A 22,528-nucleotide genomic window follows, 5' to 3' on the forward strand; every position below is an offset into this window, starting at 1 on the left:
ATTGTATTCAGTACAAAGAATATAGAAGACATCAACCATGGCAGTAAACAGTGCTATTACACCCATCATTTCCAACATGCTCACCTGTGTTGAATACCTCATCAGCATGTAAGATGTAAGATGTTGGATGCAGGCCAGGTTTAACTCCTTGCTTGATTAACAAGATGCTAGCTTAGGTCTGATCACTTTAGGGCTAACCACTGAGGCACTCAAAGAGGTTAGCCCTAAAGTGGTAGAGACAGAGAGAAAGCAATTGGTCTTGGTACCATGTATGGAGTCTGCATTAAGATGGAATGTGGGAAGAGCTAGTAAATGAAGGTATGATAGATGCTTTGCAGGTTTGAGGTTGCATTTACGGCAGTTAGAAGATGTATATTCAAAATATACATCTGTAGAAAACAATGAGAACCCGTTAAGGTTTGTGAAGTATCTCTCTGGATTAGGAAATGGAATTTATTACAGCTTGTATCAAGCAATGATACGCAGTGCAAAGCATCCAAGAAATTTCTTTCAAAGTAGTGACTTAGCTATGCATTAGCTTTTGTTGAAAAAAAGACATTGTGATGGTATTAAGGTTCATTAACACAAAGTGGCATAATAAGTGGAGCTCTCAACTGTGTGTTTTGAACATATACAAAAATTGTTCACTCTTAAAGATTGCAGAATAAGCACCTAAAGATGAATACTGAATATGTATGCCAGAAACCTTATTTATTCTTAAGTGCATTTAATTGGGAAAGTAATTCCCAAGTAAAAAGTAATTCTCAATTAAAAACAGCCTCTGCCTTTCAACTTTAATAATGTGTAGTGTGATTCTGTACAGAGTTGGATGTGAATAAGTTCCATGCCACACAATAGATTGGCATGGACAACTTTGCACAGAGTAGGACTGAATAGGAATATAATGATTAGGAGCAGGGTATTTAATGTGCCAATGTGCTTTCACATGCCTGGGAGATAGCAGGTGCAGAAAGGAGCAGTTCAGCAAAGGGTAGAAGCAGGGAGAGAGAACTGAAACACAGAAGGAGAATTTGGTATCTAAATGAACACAAGCAGATTATATAAATTTAATGTGAGTCAAAACTAAAAGGCTGAACTAAAATAGCCTCTCCATATGCAGGCTACCATACGGACTCACTGTTAAGACCATGTTCATGGAAGGCAATATTACTGTGCCACGAGCGATCACCACAGAATAAAGAAGAAGGGTGGGTGGGTTAATGTTTCAGAAGTTAGAGGGCAAAAGTCAATGATGACAAGTCCTTAGATGCCCCTGTCAGAAAGATGTTTCATCATCGCATATTTTCATTCTAGCAGCTCTGGGGATTTTGAAAGGTAGCTGGCATTACCAAGAGGAGCATTGCTGAGTTTTGCCACCTAGCTTGAACTTTGCTCATCACATCCCCCCCCACCAGTCCTGCCCCCCTTTAGCTCCTTGATGCCTGCAATTTGGGGGCCGTGTTCTCAGATAAGAACTTTTGTCTTAAAATATAATATATAACTTATAATAATATAACTTTATTGAGGTATTTGGAACAGTGGAGAGGTTTGGTAATTCTACATTTGTGCTGATATTTTTATTGTGCACTATCCTCAGATACTTTTTGAGGGTGTTTTTTAAAAAAAAATTGTTAAGAAAAAAAAAATGGGTGACATCCGCCTGCGTCAGAACAGATTTCCAATTGTGCAAATGGGACTTCTTCTACCTCTCCAGCTGCTGCACATCCCGGGAATCTCTTCCAGAGGGAGGGGGACCCTCTGGAGGAGATTGGGGAGTACAGGGGACTGTGGGAGGGAGAAGAAGACACAAAGTTCACTATCCCCCATGTCCTGTTACAAAATCCAGGCAAACTAACAAGCTCCTCAAACACATCCTGAAGAAGGCGGGAAATAAAGCAATGCATATTTAAGAGAGAGAGGGAAACATGGTCAGCAGAGTATGTAGAACAAATAATACGCAAACAATGTATGCATAGAGGGTAAGTTGCAGATCTAAATATTTTTTTAATAAATAGAAAAGTAATAATAACCTTTATTTAATATAGATCAAACCCAGGGGGAAACCCAGAACCAAAATCTTACCAAGGACCAGGGAACTTATCTATGGAAGGAGAGCACAAAAATACTCTTGGTAAGAATCAAGGGGGGGGGAATAGATATTCAAGAACATTGATACAGGTTATACTATTTTCAACAAATAGCTAAAATGATAATACAATAGCAGCAATGTTATAGGGCATGGAAGAAGTGGTGAAAGAGAAAAGAGAATTCCTAGGGACAGTGGAGAAAAGAAATAAATATGTTATAAAAAGCAAATGATATGTGATCGCCAATTCAAAATTGCTTTGTTTGGAAACAAGCAGAAGCACTAGAAGAGTTGAACAGTAAGGATAAATAAATAAATCCACTGGATTCTACCCGAATTAAGAGTCCTGGTTTTGACCTTCAGGGTTTTAAAAGGACTTAGATCAAGCTATCTTAAAGACCACCTCAAAACCTCTCAAGCTGAGCTCATTAGAGGTCCTGTTCTAGATGCCTCCACCTTCAGATGGATGGCTACTATAGGCAGGGATTTTTCCAGTGGAGCTCCTTCCTTAGAACACCCTTTCCAAGGAGGCATAAATGGTATGCCCTCCCCTTCCAAAGGTCCCAAGACTGATCTTCCCTGGAAAAGTCCCTTGAGGAAAGTGCTCTGGGCTGTAGTTCTTCTTACTACTGCTAGCACTATTGATAATGTTAGGGAAACTTGTTTGTGATTATAGCTTTCATTGCAATTTTCTCTTGTTAGCTGACGTAGCGGCCTCTTGCTTGGCAGAAATGTGAAACATACAAATGAAAAAAAACGCTGAATTCAAGAAGAAACAAACATTTGTATGATGTGGCTGTATTAGATGTATACAGTTGGTGTCAAGTTTAAAGGATATTGGTAAAGTACAGAAAACGTCCTTACTGAAGAAGAAAAAATAGCAGAGGATATGAATGATATTAATTACCAACCCATCACCCTAGCATAACAGTGCAGGTTACAACATTTAACCACAATATTTAAAAGAGTTTAAAACAACGTGGGCCCTAAAAATATACATCTAAATTTTCAAAAGCCAGGGTAAAGAGGTGTGTCTTCAGCATTTGCTGAAAGCTGTATAATGATGGTACCCACTGTGTGGCAGGAGCTCCACAACATATGGGCCGCCACAGAGAATGTCCTCTCCCAGGCCGCCACCCCCACTTGAAGTCTCCAAGTCATCTTCAAGGGCAGCCCCACGTAGAGTGCTTTGCAATAATCCCATCTTGAATTTAGGAAGCATGGAGTACAGTAGCCAACTCTCTGTCTGAAAGGAGCTGTAGCCAGCAAACCAGCCAGTGCTGGTCTACATGACTATATATGTTATACAAATATGACTACAATGCAAGATCATACGAACAGGCTTCCCCCTTATTTCCTTCCTCAGAAGCCCCATGCACCATTCAGAGCTGCTCTGGAGGGGTCCCCCAACCCTTTGGAGCAGTTTTGGGGGAGAATGCAGGAAGAAGAAAGAAAGAGGAAGTCTTGTTGTGCAAGTGGGAAATCTGCTGCCCTCTTGCAAACAGATATCCTGTATATAAAGGCTGTGAAAATACTATTCAGTGTTAATGAAGCAGACCTTGGTATCAGTTGCTTGGTTACAGGGAAATGGCAGCAGAATGGTGTAGTTGGAAGGTAATCATCTTGCCCTTTCCCTCTCTGACAGCCTTTTAAGCCCCCTGAAAAGCCACTGTCAGTGGTTGGTAGGCACTCCTGAATGCAGTAGGCTGTGGTGTAGTGAGCTGGAGGAGGAAAGGGTGGGTAGAGGCAGTACCCCTTTCCCCCACTGCATTCAGAGTGTCCTCCAACCCATTTGTGTAGGTTTCAGGAGGCCTAGAAGGCTGTTGATGAGAATTGCCGTATAGTAACCAAGTGTGAATGACTTTTTAATTTAAGGTATGCAGAAAGGCATAGTAGTTTGACTTTGGCATTTCAAAATAAAACCAACCATCATCATCTGATTACCTTCACTTCTGTGGCACAATGTAGCAGGAATAAGAATTGCGTGTCATTTCAGTAAATTCAACTAAAACCCCAAATCTTCCTCCATTGAAAGACAGTGAAGTTTCACAGTTCTGCAACAATATTGTTGTACCCATGCCCGTTTTTTGTTCATTTAGAAATCAGTAGATTTTTTTTCATAGGCTAATAGTTCACCTTCTCTTCCAGTACATACAGAATGAATCCTTTGTTCTTGGTGTTTGGCTGCTGGGGCGGGGGGATAATTCAGTGATGGGGGATCATTAGGAAAGGAATTGAAAAGTAAAAAATGTAAGTATCATAGTGCCTTTATATAAGTCTATGGTGTGATCACACTTGAAATACTGTGTACAGTAGTAGTCACTGCACGTCAGGAAAAATGTTGTAGATCTGGAAGACGTGCAGAAAGAGGCATCCTGAATTATGCTGGTGGAGGAGAAAATCCCCTATTAGGAAGGATCACATTTGTGGTTTCTTAGCTTGGAAAAAAACGGTGGTGTGAGACCCATGAATATAACAGAGGTGTATAATTTATGCATGGTATAGAGAAAGTGGATAGGAACGCGTTTTCTCCCAGGGTCATCTAACGTTGAATGGTGGGAGATATTTCAAGTTTTATGTGTGTTGTTTTTTGTTGAAACCTTTAATGTATTTTGTTCCTCCTTGCTGAGAATGCTCCTCTTGAGTCTTTAGCAGTGTGATTGGTGAGCCAATGTACAGAAGCAGTGTCATGAATTCGCCATAGTACGTTCAGTCCTTTTGAGAAGAGTTTTCATCAGGCTGTTTACAATGTTTGGGTAAATAGGCCTTGATTAAGCCTTTAGTGTTGTTGTGTTTATGATAAATTGACTCCCCTTCTAGCTGACTAGAGAACTTTATTTTACATTTCCCATGATCCTTGAGTGAAAAGACAGAAAATTCATTTTCTTGGTTTGGATTTATTTGATTCATTGAAATGGGAACAGGTGGGAGTTAAGTCAGAGGCCCCAAAAATGTTAGTTTTATTAAGATCTGGAACTCCCAAACTGTCAACACTTGCAAATTAGAACTGAGAGAATTGTTCACAGAAATTGCTTAAAAACTATTTCCAGCTAAGATAAGTTGGGGGAAGTGGAAGGGTGCCTAAGACTGATGTCTGCTGTTTCATAGTCATACAGCATTAAGTAGCCACATGACACACTTGTCGACTATGCCTCTGTGTGTGTTGCACCTCCTTTCATGTGGATGCCCATTTTGGCTCCTATATTCCACACAGGGTAGCATGGTAGACTTGTACTATGGAGGTGGGTTTACAGCAGGGGATTAGGCTTTTGCCAGTGAATGCCTTCCATCCATTAGCCTCAGCCAGCATGGTCAATGGCTATGGTTGAGGAGAGCTGTAGTCCAAGAACCATCTGGAGGACACCACATTGGCCACCCTTGCCTAGACGAACTCAAAAATTTCCTAATACCGCTGTGTAAAAAGTTGCTTTTCCTAACCATTGGGGAACAGATATTCCAACAGTGTTCAAGTTACTTACATAACTGCATTTCCTATAATTAAAGCCCATTGAGAGAGAACGTTGGGGCTGTTGCAGCAAAGGAGATGGTAGTTACAGGCAAGAACACTTTAATATGCTTCCCAAGTGAGAATTCTGAGGCATCAGATGGTTACAATCTGCATTTCCAACCAAATTGATTCTACAAGTGGCTGATCCAGTTTCACAGTTAGGAACCATTCTGGAATGTAGCCTTAACACCATTTTTCTCATCTAAGCAGATGTTTTGAGCCTTGGAATTCTCCAAAGTGCACAGTTGCCATTATAATATACCCATTCTTCATTCTTTCCTGCAATGTGGCATCCATACTTGTGCAGTATTAGCATGAAGACACTGGTGTATTCCTTGCCTCTTAAATTCTCCTCTCACTGATACCAATCCCCTAGATGATAAAACTAGTGTCTTTACTGGAGAACTATACTGAAGAAAATCCACCAACATAGCTTGAATACACTATATAGCATACTTACAAAAGGTGGTTCAACAGTACAATCCTATGTATATCTACTCCGAATTGGGTGTCAGTGTGTTCTTTGGGACTTAGTGCCATGCAAGTTGGTTTAGGATTGCAGCCTCAGTAACTATAGATGACCTGAAGCAGATGAATCACAAAATGGAATACTACTGCATTATGAAATACATTGTGTCTCACTTTGTTTCTTTGCTTTAAAATATTCTACTTTTCTTCTGGTACAATTTAAGCATCAGAGCAAAAGGGACAAATATAGAAAATAAAATTGCAGTGGGAGTTCTGTGAAGAACAGGAGATCGGTGATCACATCTTCCTGTATTTCTGTTTCTACTTTTTCTAGAAGGGCACGTACTTGAAACTGTTGCAGCAAAACCAACAAAATGTATTGTGACACCTTAAAGGGTAACATTTATTAGTACATAAGCTTTTGAGAACTAAAGTGCTTGTGCCGTATTAAATTTGTTATTCTTTAAGGTGCCCCAAGACACTTGAAGTGGAATTCAGCATCACACTGTGCCAGTCGTTTGTTAGTGCAAGCATTGCTTGCCAAATGGAATAACCTCCTCTCCCTCCCTCCCTCCTTCCCTCCCACCACACCCTGTTCTGGTTATTTTTATTTTAAATGCCCCCCCTAAATTTAATTGGAGCAGTGGCCCTAGGAAAGCAGGTGGGTTAGGCCTAATACCTTCCATGTCATTTTCTTTATCTAACACACCCCCATGTATTGCAGCAGCAGCTGCTGTTTACCATGCAGGGTGAAAGATACCTGTGTATTTTCCCCCAGTGGGGCAAACAGCAGCTGGGGCAGAAACGTTTAGATAATAAAAATGGTGTGAGGGAGAATTACTCTACTCAGATTTTGAAACTCCCTTCAGTAGTTGTCAGCAAAAATAGATATATTTGGAGATCTAATCATGGATCCTCCCACATCTTCTGTAATTGACCCTGAGTCAGAGGAATGTTCTTGGAAACATCGTTGATTAAGCTCACTGTGTGCTGAGAGATCATTTTACCGTGCAACTTAAAAGTGGCAGCTTGGAGCTGGATAGCAATGCTTAGAGCAGTGGTGGGGAAGCTCTGGAACCATGAGCCTAATATGGGCCTAATTAGGCCCAGCAAGGTTCCCCCAAATCAAGCCCACCTGCCCCACACTTGATATCATATACGGCATCGGTTGTGGGGTAGGTACAGATGTGCACTCCTGGTTGATAAGCGGGGCTTGTATTTGACACCTTTTATATTTGGTGAACAATGCAAGCCATGCTGTGGCTGATTGCACTCAACTCCTGAGTGGAGCCTATCTCTGCAAACTCTGCTTTGGCAGGAATCTTCCCTTGCAGCCCAGCTTGAGTTCAAGCTAGGCTAGCGGGGGAAATCATGAGTCCCTCAAATTTTTCCTTTGAATTTTTGTCACCTGCTGTCATGATGACCTGCCATAGGGTGGCCCTTTCCACCTGTCAAGTGACACATGGGGGAACTCACGATCCAGCTATTTGGCTGGATCCTGTTCCTCTCACCTGGCTTAGAACTCCTAGCATCATCTTTGGCTTAGTCACTGTGAACAACACTTCACAATTGGTAATTGACATTGGGGTGTTTGCTTCAGTGAATTTGGTGCTCACACTTGTTTAACCCTTTCTTTCAGCTGGGAAGGGATATCCATGTGAAAGCTGTAACATAGTACTGAACTCCATAGAGCAGTACCAAGCTCACATCAGCGGCTTCAAACACAAGAACCAGTAAGTGTTTAAATCTTCTTCTGTCTGTAGTAGCTACATTGTATAACCTGCCACTGAATAGGAAGCATTGTCTCGCATCTGGCTTATAGTCTGGATTTTTACCAAAAAAAAATCAGATTCATCTGCAGGCAGCTCTAATGTTTAAAAGGTCTATTTTGCTACTTATGTACCAAAGGTAATAAGCTGAAAAAAGATTTAGAAATCTGGTCAAATTTGAAGCTTTCACTGTTGGGTCGTATTGCTGTGATAAAAATGAATGTATTGCCTAGAATGCTGTTTTTGTTTCAAACATTGCAAATTGTGGACAAGATGGACTGTTTCAAGAAGTGGCAGAGAGATATTTCTAGATTTGTCTGGCAGGGCAAGAAGCCCAGAATAAAATTTAAGATATTAACTGATGCAAAGGAAAGGGGTGGATTTGCCCTGCCAGACTTTAAACTTTACTATGAATCAGCAGCTTTTTGCTGGTTGAAAGAATGGCTACTTCTTGAAAACACAGACATTTTGGACTTAGAAGGTTTTAACAATGTATTTGGAAGTTTTAAATGAAGTAATTCATAAGGACCAGGCTGGCTTTCTCCCAGGAAGACATCTGTTTGCTAATACAAGGAACATTATTGACATTTTGGAACTTTTGCAAACAGATATAAATACAAAAGCAGTTTTAATTTTTATAGATGCGGAGAAGGCCTTTGACAATATCTCCTGGAAATTTATGATGGGAAATTTAAAAGAGATGGGAGTGGGACGGGGTTTTGAGAATGGGATTGAGGCGATATATTCAGAACAGAAAGCTAAACTGATAGTTAATAATGTGGTTACAGAAGAGTTTAAAATTGAAAAAGGGACACGACAAGGTTGCCCTATTTCCCCTTTGTTATTTATTTCGGTTCTGGAAGTGCTATTGAACATGATTAGAAGGGATCAGTTGGTGGAAGGAATTCAGGTCGGTCAGAAACAATATAAATTAAAAGCTTTTGCAGATGACCTGGTTTTGACCTTGCAGAAGCCAGAGCCCAGCACGAAAAGAGTATTACAACTGATTAATGACTTTGGTCGGGTGGCTGGATTTAAATTAAATAAACAGAAAACTAAGGTTTTGGGGAAAAACTTGACTAATACAGAGTCAGAACGGTTTCAGAATGAGATGGAACTTAATGTGGTTAAAAAAGTAAAATACCTAGGGGTAAACATAACAGCAAGAAATCTAAGTCTATTTAAGGACAATTATGAAAAATGTTGGACAGAAATTAAGAGAGACTTAGATAGTTGGTCAAAATTGAAACTTTCTTTGTTAGGCCGAATTGCTGCTATCAAGATGAATGTATTGCCAAGGATGTTGTTCTTATTTCAAACACTTCAGGTTTTGGACAAAACGGAGTGCTTTCAGAAGTGGCAGAGAGACATTTCTAAGTTTGTCTGGCAGGGCAAAAAGCCCAGAATTAAGTTTAAGATAGGACTTCCGGGGGCGGCGCGAACGACAATGGCGGTCCTCTTCTGAACGGGAGAGGAGGCTCCGCAGGCAACGGGTCGTCCGCTACGGCGAAGCGGAGACCCACATCGGAAAACCCCAGGCGGCAAGAGCCTGGGGTCTTGAGGCTCGGTGGGCGCCTAGAGCGACCCTCCAAGTGCAGAAGGAACCCCGTAAGGGGCTCCGGAGCACGGAGGGGGGTTGCGGCGCTGTGAGCTGTTTCGCAGCCTGAGGAGCGAAGCCGCGCTGCTGCTGTCGGTGAGCGCTGATCCCTTTTCCTGCCAAATTACGGATCCGGACGAAAAAGCAACTAATTTGTGAGTAAAAGACTGAATCACTCGGAATTTGAGACTTTAAAAGGGAAATTTAAATTGGCTTGAACTTGGCTGTGAGCGGAGAGACGTGGAAGCAGGAAGTCCGTCTTCCGCAGCCATTGAACTTGAAAAAAAGCAATCAGCTGGAGGAGTGGAGGCTGAAAAGAAAGAGACTTTAAGTCTTACAGATCTAAGCATCTATTTGAGCTTGCATTTTTAAAGTAAAGACTTCAAGTTAAAGATTTGGGATTTCTATTTGTACTTGACTTTCCTCCTCTTATTGGATTACAAATTTAAAGGTGAAACCCAGAGTCAGGAGCTGCCTGAGTACTAAGGGAGCTGTCAGTACTGCAGATTTGGATACAGCACATTGGAACTGGAAACAATCTGAGGGTATTGATACCTTTTAAATTTGAAACATTCTTTTTGGAAATAAATAAGCACTGTCTGCAACAAGGTAATCATTTATAAACTCTGCTAAGTATTTGTATCTGAAGGTTCTTGGACATTAATTTAGACTCTGAAAGATAGATCAAGCTCCCTCTAGAGGACTGGATTATAACAGTGATTTTACATACACTTTTTACTTTCGATTCCCTTGCTGTTTGCTTGCTCTGGACCTTTCCATTCCCATGGGAACAACTCAGTGTGACCTTGACTGATAGATAACGTTGGAATGAGTGGCACAAGAAAAAGAGGGAGAGCTAAACAAACAACTCTAACAACTCTAACCTCAGCCTTACAGACACGCAGATCATCTGTGCCTGCTTTGCCCTCAGAAGTGGAGGGTGAGGGCGAAGCAGAGCAGTTACAATTGGAAGATATGGCCTCAGGAGCATCTGCCTCTATACTAGATAAAATCTTTGAAAAATTGGAAGCTTTGGACAAGAAAGCAGATGCCCAATCAGCAAAGATTGACAAAAATACAGAATGTTTAAACAAATTAACCACACAAGTGACACAGAATGCACAAGCAATTGGACAGCTAACTGAGGCCTCAGCAGAAAATCGGAAATTGACTGAGGACACTAGACAAAGATTTGAAAATTTAGAGCAAGAGGTAAGACCACTCACTAAACAAGTTGGGGAACACCAGATTTATCTCTCGATGATAGAACTGCGAAACCGTGAGAATAACTTAAGGATTAGATCACTACAAGAGGCAGAAGAAGGAAATCTAACTGAGTTTTTGACTAAAGAATTCTCCAAGTTCTGGAACTTGGAAGAAAAGGACTTTAAAATTGTGTCAGCTTTCAGACTTGGAAGATTCATAAAGAAGGAGAGGCCCAGAGACTGTTTGATAACATTGAGATCAAAGGAGGAAAGGGATAAGATTCTGGGATTACACTTTGTAAAATCACTGGAGGTGTTGGATAGAAGAATTGAAATTTATAAAGATATCCCAAGACTACTGCTTGACCTTAGAACCGCCTATTCTGAACTTGTTAAACTACTAAGGAGCAACGCAATTCCATTTAGGTGGGAATTTCCTCAAGGATTATCTTTTACCTTTAGAGGGAGAAAGGTTAAAGTTAGAACACTGGAAGAGAGAGACAAATTCCTGTCTACACACGGAGAGGACCTTCAAAAAAGAATTGAACTACCTGTTGGGCCTGAGGCAACGCCAACACCAACATCAGCACCTGTGGAACCTGAAGTCTCTGAGAAGATACCACCCCTTGAAAAATAACCAGATAATTCAGGATGTCTCTGCAACTGTTGAGCTGGAATATTAATGGTTGTAACATTCCGGAAAAAAGGAAGAAAATATTTCATATATTAAAAAAAGAACAATTGGACATTATTTGTTTACAAGAAACACATGTGACGAGGCTCCACAGAAAAGTGTTAATAAATAAAAGATTGGGCCAGGAATTTGTATCTTCGGACAAAGTTAAGAAGAGAGGCGTAGTGATATATGCAAAAGAGAGCCTGTCACCTAAATTCCTATTTAAAGATGAACATGGAAGAATTTTGGCCATTGAGATACAATATCAAGGAGAGAAACTGCTGATATTAGGAATTTATGCACCTAATGAAGGGAAATCGGAATTTTACAAGAAGTTGCAGGAGACAATGCTGGATTATCTAGACTACAACAACATCATAATGATGGGAGATATGAACGGGGTCGTATCAACTAACATGGACAAGTCACAAAGCCAAAATGTTACAAAAGACGGCAGACTACCTAAAACCTTTTTTGAAATGACTGACAATATGGACTTGATTGACATTTGGAGGACAAAGAACCCACTAGGAAGAGAGGGAACATTCTTTTCTGAAGCCCAACTGACCTGGACAAGAATCGACCAAATATGGATTTCCAGAGGCCTGGCACCTAAGGTTAGAAAAGTGGAAATCTGCCCAAAGACCTGCTCTGACCACAATGCAGTAAAGATGGATATGACACTATTACCAACTGGATCCTTTAGATGGAAGATGAATGACAATTTGTTTAGAGATCAGGAAATTACCAAGAAGGCCCAAAAAGTTTTGAAGGACTATTTTGAGATAAACATGAATAATATGGTGGAAAAAAGAATAATCTGGGACGCAAGCAAAGCTGTAATGAGGGGATTCTTGATACAACAGAATGCAGTGAAGAAAAGAACATATAATGAGAAAAAAGATAAGATCTTGGATAAAATAAAAGAATTAGAGAAGAAATTAAGAGTGAATCCGAAGTCACAGCCAACTCTGAGAGAAATTAAACTTTATCAAACACAATATTCCAAGTTGATAAATCAGGAAATTGAATGGAAGGTTAAATTAATGAAACAAAAAACGTTTGAGTCGGCGAATAAATGTGGAAAACTGCTAGCTTGGCAGTTGAAGAGAAGACAAAGATTAAACACTGTTACAAACTTGGAGGTTGATGGAAAAAACATCCAGAATCCGGTGGACATTAGAAAGTGTTTCCAGAGATACTTCAAAAAATTATACACCCAAGGGCCGCAAGATGATGTTGAGATTAAACAATTTTTGGCAAAAAACGGATTATCTAAATTGTCACAAGAAAATAGGACAATCCTGAATTCTAAAATAACACGACAGGAGATCGAACAAGCTATCCAGAACATGCAACTTGGCAAATCTCCAGGACCAGATGGGCTGACCTCCAAGTACTATAAGACATTGAAAGACTATTTGATACAACCTTTGATGGAGGTCAGCAATGAAATTATGGAGGGGAGGAGGGCACCGGAGTCGTGGAAGGAAGCATTTATCACATTAATACCAAAGTCGGAAGCTGAAAAGACACAACTGAAGAACTACCGTCCCATCTCTCTCTTAAATGTGGATTATAAAATATTTGCAGACATTTTGGCAAATAGATTTAAAAAAGTTTTAAATGAAGTAATCCATAAGGACCAGGCTGGCTTTCTCCCAGGAAGACATCTGTTTGCTAATACAAGGAACATTATTGACATCTTGGAACTTCTGCAAACAGATATAAATACAAAAGCAGTTTTAATTTTTATAGATGCGGAGAAGGCCTTTGACAATATCTCCTGGAAATTTATGATGGGAAATTTAAAAGAGATGGGAGTGGGACGGGGTTTTGAAAATGGGATTGAGGCGATATATTCAGAACAGAAAGCTAAACTGATAGTTAATAATGTGGTTACGGAAGAGTTTAAAATTGAAAAAGGGACACGACAAGGTTGCCCTATTTCCCCTTTGTTATTTATTTCGGTTCTGGAAGTGCTATTGAACATGATTAGAAGGGATCAGTTGGTGGAAGGAATTCAGGTCGGTCAGAAACAATATAAATTAAAAGCTTTTGCAGATGACCTGGTTTTGACTTTGCAGAAGCCAGAGCCCAGTACGAAAAGAGTATTACAACTGATTAATGATTTTGGTCGGGTGGCTGGATTTAAATTAAATAAACAGAAAACTAAGGTTTTGGGGAAAAACTTGACTAATACAGAGTCAGAACGGTTTCAGAATGAGATGGAACTTAATGTGGTGAAAAAAGTGAAATACCTAGGGGTAAACATAACAGCAAAAAATCTAGGTCTATTTAAGGACAATTATGAAAAATGTTGGACAGAAATTAAGAGAGACCTAGATAGTTGGACAAAATTGAAACTTTCTTTGTTAGGCCGAATTGCTGCTATTAAGATGAATGTATTGCCAAGGATGTTGTTTTTATTTCAAACACTTCAGGTTTTGGACAAAACGGAGTGCTTTCAGAAGTGGCAGAGAGACATTTCCAAGTTTGTCTGGCAGGGCAAAAAGCCCAGAATTAAGTTTAAGATATTAACCGATGCAAAACAAAGAGGGGGCTTTGCCCTGCCAGACTTAAAGTTGTATTACGAAGCCGCAGCGTTCTGCTGGCTAAAAGACTGGCTACTTCTTGAAGACACTGATGTGTTGGATTTGGAGGGGTTTAACAATACCTTTGGATGGCATGCATATTTATGGTATGACAAGGTTAAAGCAAATAAGGCCTTTAAGAACCATATTGTCAGAAAATCATTGTTTAATGTCTGGTCAAAATATAAAGACTTGCTGGAAAATAAAACACCAAGGTGGCTTTCACCTTTGGAAGCCAAGGCCCGAAAAAGACCCAATATGGAGGCCAAATGGCCAAAATATTGGGAAATACTAGAAAAGGATGGAGACAAATGGAAATTGCAGAGTCTAGAGAAAATGAAAGACAAAGTGCGAGACTGGTTACATTACGCTCAGATCAAAGAAGTTTTTAAAAATGATAAGAAATTAGGGTTCCAGGTGGAGAAATCGAAACTAGAAACAGAATTGTTAGAACCAAAGATTAAGGTACTTTCAAGGATGTACAACTTGCTGTTGAAATGGAATACACAAGACGAAACGGTTAAATCGGCTATGATAAGGTGGGCACAGGACATTGGGCATAATATCATGTTTGAGGACTGGGAGAGGTTGTGGAATAAGGGACTGAAATTTACTGCATGTAACGCCCTGAAAGAAAATGTAATGAAAATGATTTATAGATGGTACATGACCCCAGTCAAACTTGCTAAAATTTACCACCTGTCTGATAATAAGTGTTGGAAATGCAAAGAGTGCGAGGGAACGTTCTTCCACCTCTGGTGGACTTGCCCTAAAGTGAAGGCGTTCTGGGAAATGATCTATAATGAACTGAAAAAGGTATTTAAATATACCTTCACTAAGAAACCAGAGGCCTTCCTTTTGGGTATTGTCGGCCAAGGGGTGGCAAAGAAGGACCAGACATTCTTTATGTATGCAACAACAGCAGCAAGGATACTTCTCGCAAAACATTGGAAAACCCAAGATCTACCCACACTGGAAGAATGGCAGATACAACTGATAGATTACATGGAACTGGCTGAAATGACCGGCAGAATCCGCGACCTGGGAGAAGAGAGGATTGAGGAGGACTGGAAGAAATTTAAGAACTATTTACAAAAGTATTGTAACTTGAGTGAATGCTAAATAAGATGCTAGATCAAAATAACTGAACACCACTAAATTTAGAAGTTTTTAAGAAAATAAGTAAGACTGTGAAATTTAGCTCCTTTTGAGAATTATGATTATGAAATATAGAAGGGATATAAGAATTTAAATAAGATGATAAATTGCTGACAAAATGTTTCAACGATGAAAATGGGAGCGGGAGATGTGAGGAAGTCCAAAGAAAATGTGAAAATATGTTAAGATCAATGTTACATTGTTTATCATGTTTATTTTTATTGTAAAATTTAATAAATTGCTTTAAAAAAAAAAAACAATGTATTTGGATGGCATGCATATCTGTGGTATGACAAGGTTAAAGCGCATAAAGCATTTAAAAACCATATTGTCAGGAAAGCACTGTTTAAGGTTTGGATAAGATACAAGGATTTGTTGGAAAACAAAACCCCAAGGTGGCTGTCACCGATGGAAGCGAAAGCTCTGAAAAGGCTCAATATGGAGGCCAATTGGCCGAAATATTGGGAAATTTTGGAACAAGATGGAGATAGACTGAAACTGCAGAGTTTTGAGAAACTAAAAAATAAAGTGCGAGACTGGCTTCATTATTATCAGATAATGGAGGCATATAATTTGGACAAGAAAATTGGCTTCCAGGTGGAAAAATCAAAATTAGAAACAGAACTGTTAGAACCCAAAACTAAGAATTTGTCAAGAATGTATAACTTGCTGTTGAAATGGAATACTCAGGATGAAATGGTGAAATCTGCTATGATTAAATGGGCACAAGATGTTGAACATAATATTATGTTTGCTGACTGGGAACAGTTATGGACCACAGGTATGAAGTTTACGGCATGTAATGTCCTAAGAGAAAATATTATGAAAATATTGACCCCAGTCAAGCTTGCAAAAATCTACCATTTGCCCGACAATAAATGCTGGAAATGTAAAGAAACTGAAGGTACATTCTTTCACCTTTGGTGGACGTGCCCAAGCATTAAAGCCTTCTGGGAAATGATATATAATGAACTGAAAAAGGTATTTAAACATACCTTCTCGAAGAAACCAGAGGCCTTTCTCCTGGGCATAGTCGGCCAATTGGTGCCAAAGAAGGACAGAACTTTTTTTATGTATGCCACAACAGCAGCAAGAATACTCATTGCAAAGTATTGGAAGACACAAGATCTACCCACTCTGGAAGAATGGCAGATGAAGGTGATGGACTATATGGAACTGGCAGAAAAGACTGGCAGAATCCGAGACCAGGGAGAGGTGTCGGTGGAAGAAGATTGGAAGAAATTCAAAGATTATCTACAGAAATATTGTAAAATTAATGAATGTTAGAATGATGTTTGATAGTAATTAAGTGGTTTCCAGCTGTAATGCTTTAAGGGAATAAGAAAAAAGGGTTATAAATAGGTAAAAATTTAATATTATTACTTTTAAAGGATTTGCTGAACCAACAGATTGAAGTGGAATACAAAAAAGGGAGGTATGAGGAGGTCCGGGAAATAAGTCAAAGGAAAATAAGTAATGGAAAATTGTGTGTTTTTAACTATTTTTATTTTGTATTTTTGTCATTTTTTCCCCCCTCATTTTTATTGTAATATTTTTAAAAAATCTTAATAAATATATTATTAAAAAAAACACAAAGGTAATAAGCATTTTGGGGAAAGAGAGGTTTATGAGTCAAATGACACATTGCAGGTTTTCCAAATGATGCTGTCTGGTGTGGATCCCCTCCACTTGGTCAGAACCAAATCGATGAAGCCAATTTGGCAACTGTAACCTCTTATTTGGTTTGGGCCTTGTCCTAGTAGCCTTTCCATAGATGTGCTTCAGACATGTAGGGGTCAACAGCCCTCTTGACTTCTCTTGTTATTCGGGTCATTAGCATCAAGTTCCTAGGTACCATACCCAGCATCTACTACTCAAAGTTCTGTTTTGTTTTTTGTTTGTTTGTTTCACCTAAGCATTTTTAATTTTGATAAAGTCTGTAGAGAAATTTTGAAAAAAAACTTCCAATATATGTCGCTGTCAAATGGGTACAGGTTTTCTTGGAGAACTCCATAAAGCAAAATATTTTACATAGATCATGTCAAGTGGTGTGTTGCCTGTCTTTGAGACCGTGGGGGTGGGGTGTTGGCAAGGGAAAATATTGTATCATTTTAACACACAGATCTGCAGATTGTTCTATTATATTAATTTTGTTTTTGTGGGACCAGTCAAAGCACCATGGAATCGCCACAAAACATGAAGACTCACAGGGTATGGCATCAAAGAAATCTTACGACCTTTTCTGTATGGCATACGTTAAGCACTCGGGTGATGCTATATTCTGGTGGTGGCATTGGTCTTTCCAAGTCTGTGCAAGCACGTGGATGCACTCAACTTGCTGGGGAAACTCTGTTTGCCAAATGTGCTGAACATGGCATTTGCATGGCAGTTTACGTGACAAACAAGTTTTAGGGCTGTGGCTCTGTCTGTGCTGCAGGTTAGGCATTCTGCCAAAAGTGGACAGTACTCTCTTGTTGCATATAATCCTGTTAACTTTTAGCAGAAATCATCCAAAAAATTTATAATTCTTTTCTGTTGGTATGAAGTTAAATCTACAGGTGAGGCCATTTTTGTATGCTAAAACTGTAGATCTTGTCGGATTGCTATCCCCACCCATCACTCACTTGCAAGGTGTTTTATTGTGGTGAATGGAAGTGGGATTTTTCAAGACAACTGGATTTTGCACAGCTTGAGATTCCACAATAAGCAGATGCTCATTTTCTGTACACTTTGCAGTGATAATTTTTGAAGCGGTTTCAATAATCTGTCCCATCTCTGTCTCAATCCACAGTATACCAGGAGGAATACCTGTTACAGCACGGTACCAGAAGCAGCTGTACACACGAGAGGAGACAACGGGCCCTGATGGCTACAGCTATTTTAGCCAAGACCTCTAGAGAGGAAGCTCCTGCGCTCTTTTTGGATTGCCGGTGGCCCAAAAGTGAACATCGCTTCTCAACCCACTACGGTTTTATTGTTCTTCTGGCTGAATGAAACCCTCCTATCCCACAGTGTACAAGTTTAGCTGATTCAGAACTAACTATTGGCTAAAGGATCTAGAAGGGACAGATATACTAGTTGGCATTTGCAAAGACCTTTAGAATAGTTTTCATTGTGTAATCTCTTGCTGTAACGGCTGATGGGTGAGGTGGGAAGGAGTAGGAGTTGTGTCTGGCACAAGTAAGACTTGGCACCTACCTGTGTTCTATCTCGAGCCCATCCTTTCCCTCTGCCCAGAAGAAGCAGATGGGAGTTCTACACCCACTACCAGCCAGAGAAGAGCAACTTTTGGAAGAAAGTTCATAATTCTTGGTTATGGGGTGCTTGTTAAATGTGAGGTGTGGAATGGGCATAATGGACAGACTGATGATCTCCTCCTTGCCTAGAAATGGGGTGTTACATCGCTGTGTTTGTCGTGCCCCTTTCTGAATTAACTGAGTTTGTGTGCAGAGTTTCTTAGGTCACCAATATGCCATTTGCATCCTTTTTGTAGTTCTGCAGATGTTGGTTCTGGAACATCTGGTAATCTGTTTAATAAAAAGCTGTTTCTGTTAGTAGTATGCATAATCTGCTTCAGAAAGGCAAGCAGAAGGAGTGCCTCCAGAAAACTGCACTTCTCCCTCGGTTCCTGGCATACTTGTGGAAACTTGTGCTTTTGAGCCTCACTATGTACAGCTTTCTGTTGTGTTAAATGTTCATCAGAAATGTTTTTTTGGTATGATGGAAGGTTTGAAAAAATGTCGTTTTTCAGAACCTTAAAGCTTTTTAATTAATTTGTACAAAGGTTTAGCAAGGGTGAAAGAACAAGCAGCTATGGTCTGACTTTGAGGCAATTCTAAGCTGAAAAATAGTGCTTTGCATAGCATTGTGGGCCTTCCACTTGTGAACTTTGCAAGTCCAAGAACTAGTTTCCATCCATGTGAAACCATTTCTCAGAGACAAGACATTCTTTCCAATTGCTTCCTGAGACTCGGAAAACAACATAGGTAGCAGCTGGGAATGCTGCTTGAGGCAAACTGACTATGCTTTGTTTGGACAGAGGTAAAATTAGTTTGCGTTTTGGTCATTTCCTTTTCCCTTGTATGGATATAAGATGGTAAGCTTGAAGTCTCCTAACATCTGAGTTTGTTTCAAGTCTGCCAGATGGCCTGTTTCCAAAACAATCAGTTGAAATGCTAATCTTATTTGTAAAAAAAAACTACTCACATAAGCATAAAGGCAAGAGATGTGAGATACTCCTCTCTTGCTTGGCCCATCGTTAAACTGCTTTTCTACTCGTGTTCAAAACAGGATGTGGCTCTTTTTTCCTTAGTGCTTCTCCCTTCCTACCTAATTGCTTCAGTGTTATTGATCAAAATGGACATTCATTAAAATTGGACAGCTTGTACTCTTGAGTCTTGACTGACTACAGCTTTGGAGTCGTCCCTGCTTATAAGTTTGTTTAGCCCATGAGTCCCCGTAATTAGCAGCAAACCAGTATTCTGTGTAGACATTTCAATTCTGTGTCTCATAGGGCCTCTCATTCTTCATTACATTCCTGACCTCATCTTCTGGGTGGCAGTTATTTTTGGAACCTAGGTATGGGAGATGGACTGTCCTGTCCTCTACCTTATCTGGTGGCTTTCATTGTGATTTTGCTCCCCTTTCCATTCTGACTACAGGAGTGGGGCAGGGTACTACAGGAGTGGGGCAGGGTACACTGGAGACACACACTTTCTCTCTTTTCTGATAGCCTCTGTGCCTCCATCTGCAGTATTGCTCCAATGGAAATGAGTGAATATTGCTACTGGTATTTACACTTAACATGCAACTCCTCTTAGATATGTCTGTGTACTCAGTCTGTACCACCCTAGAACACTTAAGAGAGTCTTTGTCTGTGCTTTCCCAGCAGTATTGTTAGTCAGGGTAAGGTTCACGTCAGACCACACCAGCGGTGCATCTTCTTGCATTCCCTCTTATCTTCCCTACAGTGACGATTCATTACCACATTCCAAGTAAGCAGTCTTTCTTACAATAAAAAGCTTATCTTTCTCCTTTCACCAATGACAGGTTTTTGTGTATGAGATATTCTCTGCATGTAGAACACAGGACAAGCATAGATGATTTATTTTTATATATATATATATATATATATATATATATATATATATATATATATTGCCACTATGTACTGGGGTGGAGTGATGAGGCTAGGTGTCCTGGATATACATCTCCCATTTCCAACAGACTGAGCAGTGTTTGTCCTGTAAGTCCCTAAAATTGCTTTATTTCTTTATCTAGCCTCAATCAAACACCATGACTAAGGGGGAGATATTGAAGTAACCTTGTGCATAAGGCTCTGCTCTTACAACATGTGGTGAAAAGCTCTATCTGCATACATGCACATGCTATGCAGCTTTTCTGTAAATAATTGATGGGGCAAATAATGTATCTTCTGACTTAAACAGTAGCTATGTGTGCCTAACCCTTTATTTTAAACTTCATATTTTTCCTGCATTTGACTTTTCTGTTTTGGCGTTCTCCAGTGTCTTGTGCTGTACTTGGATTTTAGTCTTTGACCTGCCCAATGAACTTTCGCAGCCTAGAGTAGAGATTTGAGCAAGATGATTGCCTCCATGAAGATCTAACCTTATAATTTGATTTCTGTTGTATATTGCATTCTGTTACAGTTGCTAAGAACAGATATTTTTGGCAAGTCCAAAGCTGAGTAAGTACTCTGTTACATCATTAACATGATGACTATGCTGGCTCAGCCTGATATGGAAGCGTCATGATAAATTCATGAATTTCCATTTGTCTCTTGCCTTTTATTTGGGTTGGGTTTATATATATATATATATATATATATATATATATATATATACAAAAATAGCCAGGTACACTCCGCCTTATTCTAGAGATTAAAGTTTTGTTTTTCTATTCATATTAGCAGTAGATGTTCTGTTTCGGTTTGTGTCAAGTTTTTACCCTAGGAGCTGGGTATCAACATACAGGGCTGGTCTTAACATGATTCCAGGAAAACCCAAATTCTGCACTTAAAACAAATTATGTAAAATGAGAACTTAGCATAAATACCATAATTTGATGTGTGTTAATTGCACTGTGTATGCTTGAACAGCCTGCTAGGGGGGCAGCATTGTGGATTACAGGGAGAAGGGAGAGAGACTACTTTTAGCCACAGCCACTGGAGCTGAATCTTGCTTTAAAGCATGCATAGAAGTGAAACTATGGCAGTGTGTGCTATAGCCCATGAAGATCCACTTCTCAGCACAATATGCAAAGAGGTTACCATGATCTAGTAACAGTAGATACCTATTGGGTTTTTGTTTTGAAGGCTTGGGATGAGGTGCAATAGAGTTGAACTGAAACAGAATTGCTGACAATATTAACTACTGACAGTATAGAAGTGGCAGTGCAAGGCCTGTTGATATGTTTGTGGCATATTTGAAGGATGCCAAGAAACTTCTCATCTGTCTGGATGCTACAATGTCCTCTACAAACACTGCTAAAGTTCTGGCTTTCAAGAAACTTCAGTGAGCTACCTGAACATTGTCCTGCTTCTTGGTTGCTTCTGTAGCAAAAGACTAGCTACTATAGTGCAAATTCATATTTTGATGCATAGAGACTCAAGGAGTATCTTCGACAAGAACCAAAGATACAAGTGGTCAAATTCAAATCAAAGAAGTTTATGATTATTAGCAGAATGGTTCCTTAAATGTGAAAAAGCTTGTCTTATGGCAGGTAAAACTCCTGCAGGGTTCGCTGTGCCTTTCCTAACTTTTCCAGTGATACACAAGTAAATGAACTTTGTAAGAATGTAGGGGCCTGAGGTTAGTCTAGTACTTGCTTGCTTCCTCTCTCCCTCTCTGGTTTTTATTATTAATATGATTTAGAAATAATTGAATCACTTGTCCTAATCATTTGTCCTTTTTTTAAAATAAACTCCCCCCCCCCAAAAAAAAACCTATCAGATAATATATGCTCTTGCTATGATAGAAGTGTGAAGATTCAGGATAATGGGGGAAGGAAGAAAAAACAAAGTGTGTGAGAAGCAGCATATTTTACAGCAAAGGCATATGTTCTGAAATGGTTAAGAGTTTGGTAAAAGCAAGCACTAGATTAGATGACCCAGTTATATTGTCGCTTGCTAAACTCGCTGTTCCGTTGTACCAAAGAACCTAGCTGTTCCTCAGTGTGGTGTTTCCTCTGCCTGCAATAGACACTCATTGTTGAAACTGCTGTGGAAATATATATATTCTGAGATCCCTGAATATTTCATGTGCCTGCAAATTAGAGGAAAGTGTCTGCATATATTATGTCCTGGGGCAAGTTTTCCTCATTATGAATGGAGCTTTACCATCAGGTGGCAGCACAAAGCCTTGCTAATGCATGGCTCTCTGTGTCACATTTAATCGCGGAGAAGGAATCTTTGGATCTTTGCTGAATCTCCCCAAGTAACCATAAATA

At 39.7% G+C, this 22,528-nt stretch overlaps 1 protein-coding gene across 6 annotated transcripts in view; it reads left to right on the forward strand.

Moving 5' to 3' along the window:
* Positions 1–20,851, forward strand: part of ZNF346 (zinc finger protein 346) — a 28,906-nt gene extending 8,055 nt beyond the window's left edge. For 2 of the 6 annotated variants that reach the window (XM_080988580.1, XM_080988582.1), the window contains exons 6-8: positions 7,702–7,795; positions 17,230–17,272; positions 17,853–20,851. In XM_080988580.1, the coding sequence (XP_080844706.1) occupies positions 7,702–7,795; positions 17,230–17,272; positions 17,853–17,927 (212 nt within the window). In that variant the 3' untranslated portion in view covers positions 17,928–20,851. Of the gene's footprint in view, positions 1–2,045; positions 2,132–7,701; positions 7,796–17,229; positions 17,273–17,852 lie in introns of all 6 variants that reach the window. The other 4 variants (XM_080988581.1, XM_080988583.1, XR_013981142.1 and 1 more) reach the window with 3 other exon arrangements.
* Positions 20,852–22,528: the final 1,677 nt, after the last annotated feature.

The sequence above is a fragment of the Podarcis pityusensis genome (genome assembly GCF_964106645.2).
Source record: "Podarcis pityusensis genome assembly, chromosome: 2".
NCBI classification, from domain to species: Eukaryota; Metazoa; Chordata; class Lepidosauria; order Squamata; family Lacertidae; genus Podarcis; species Podarcis pityusensis.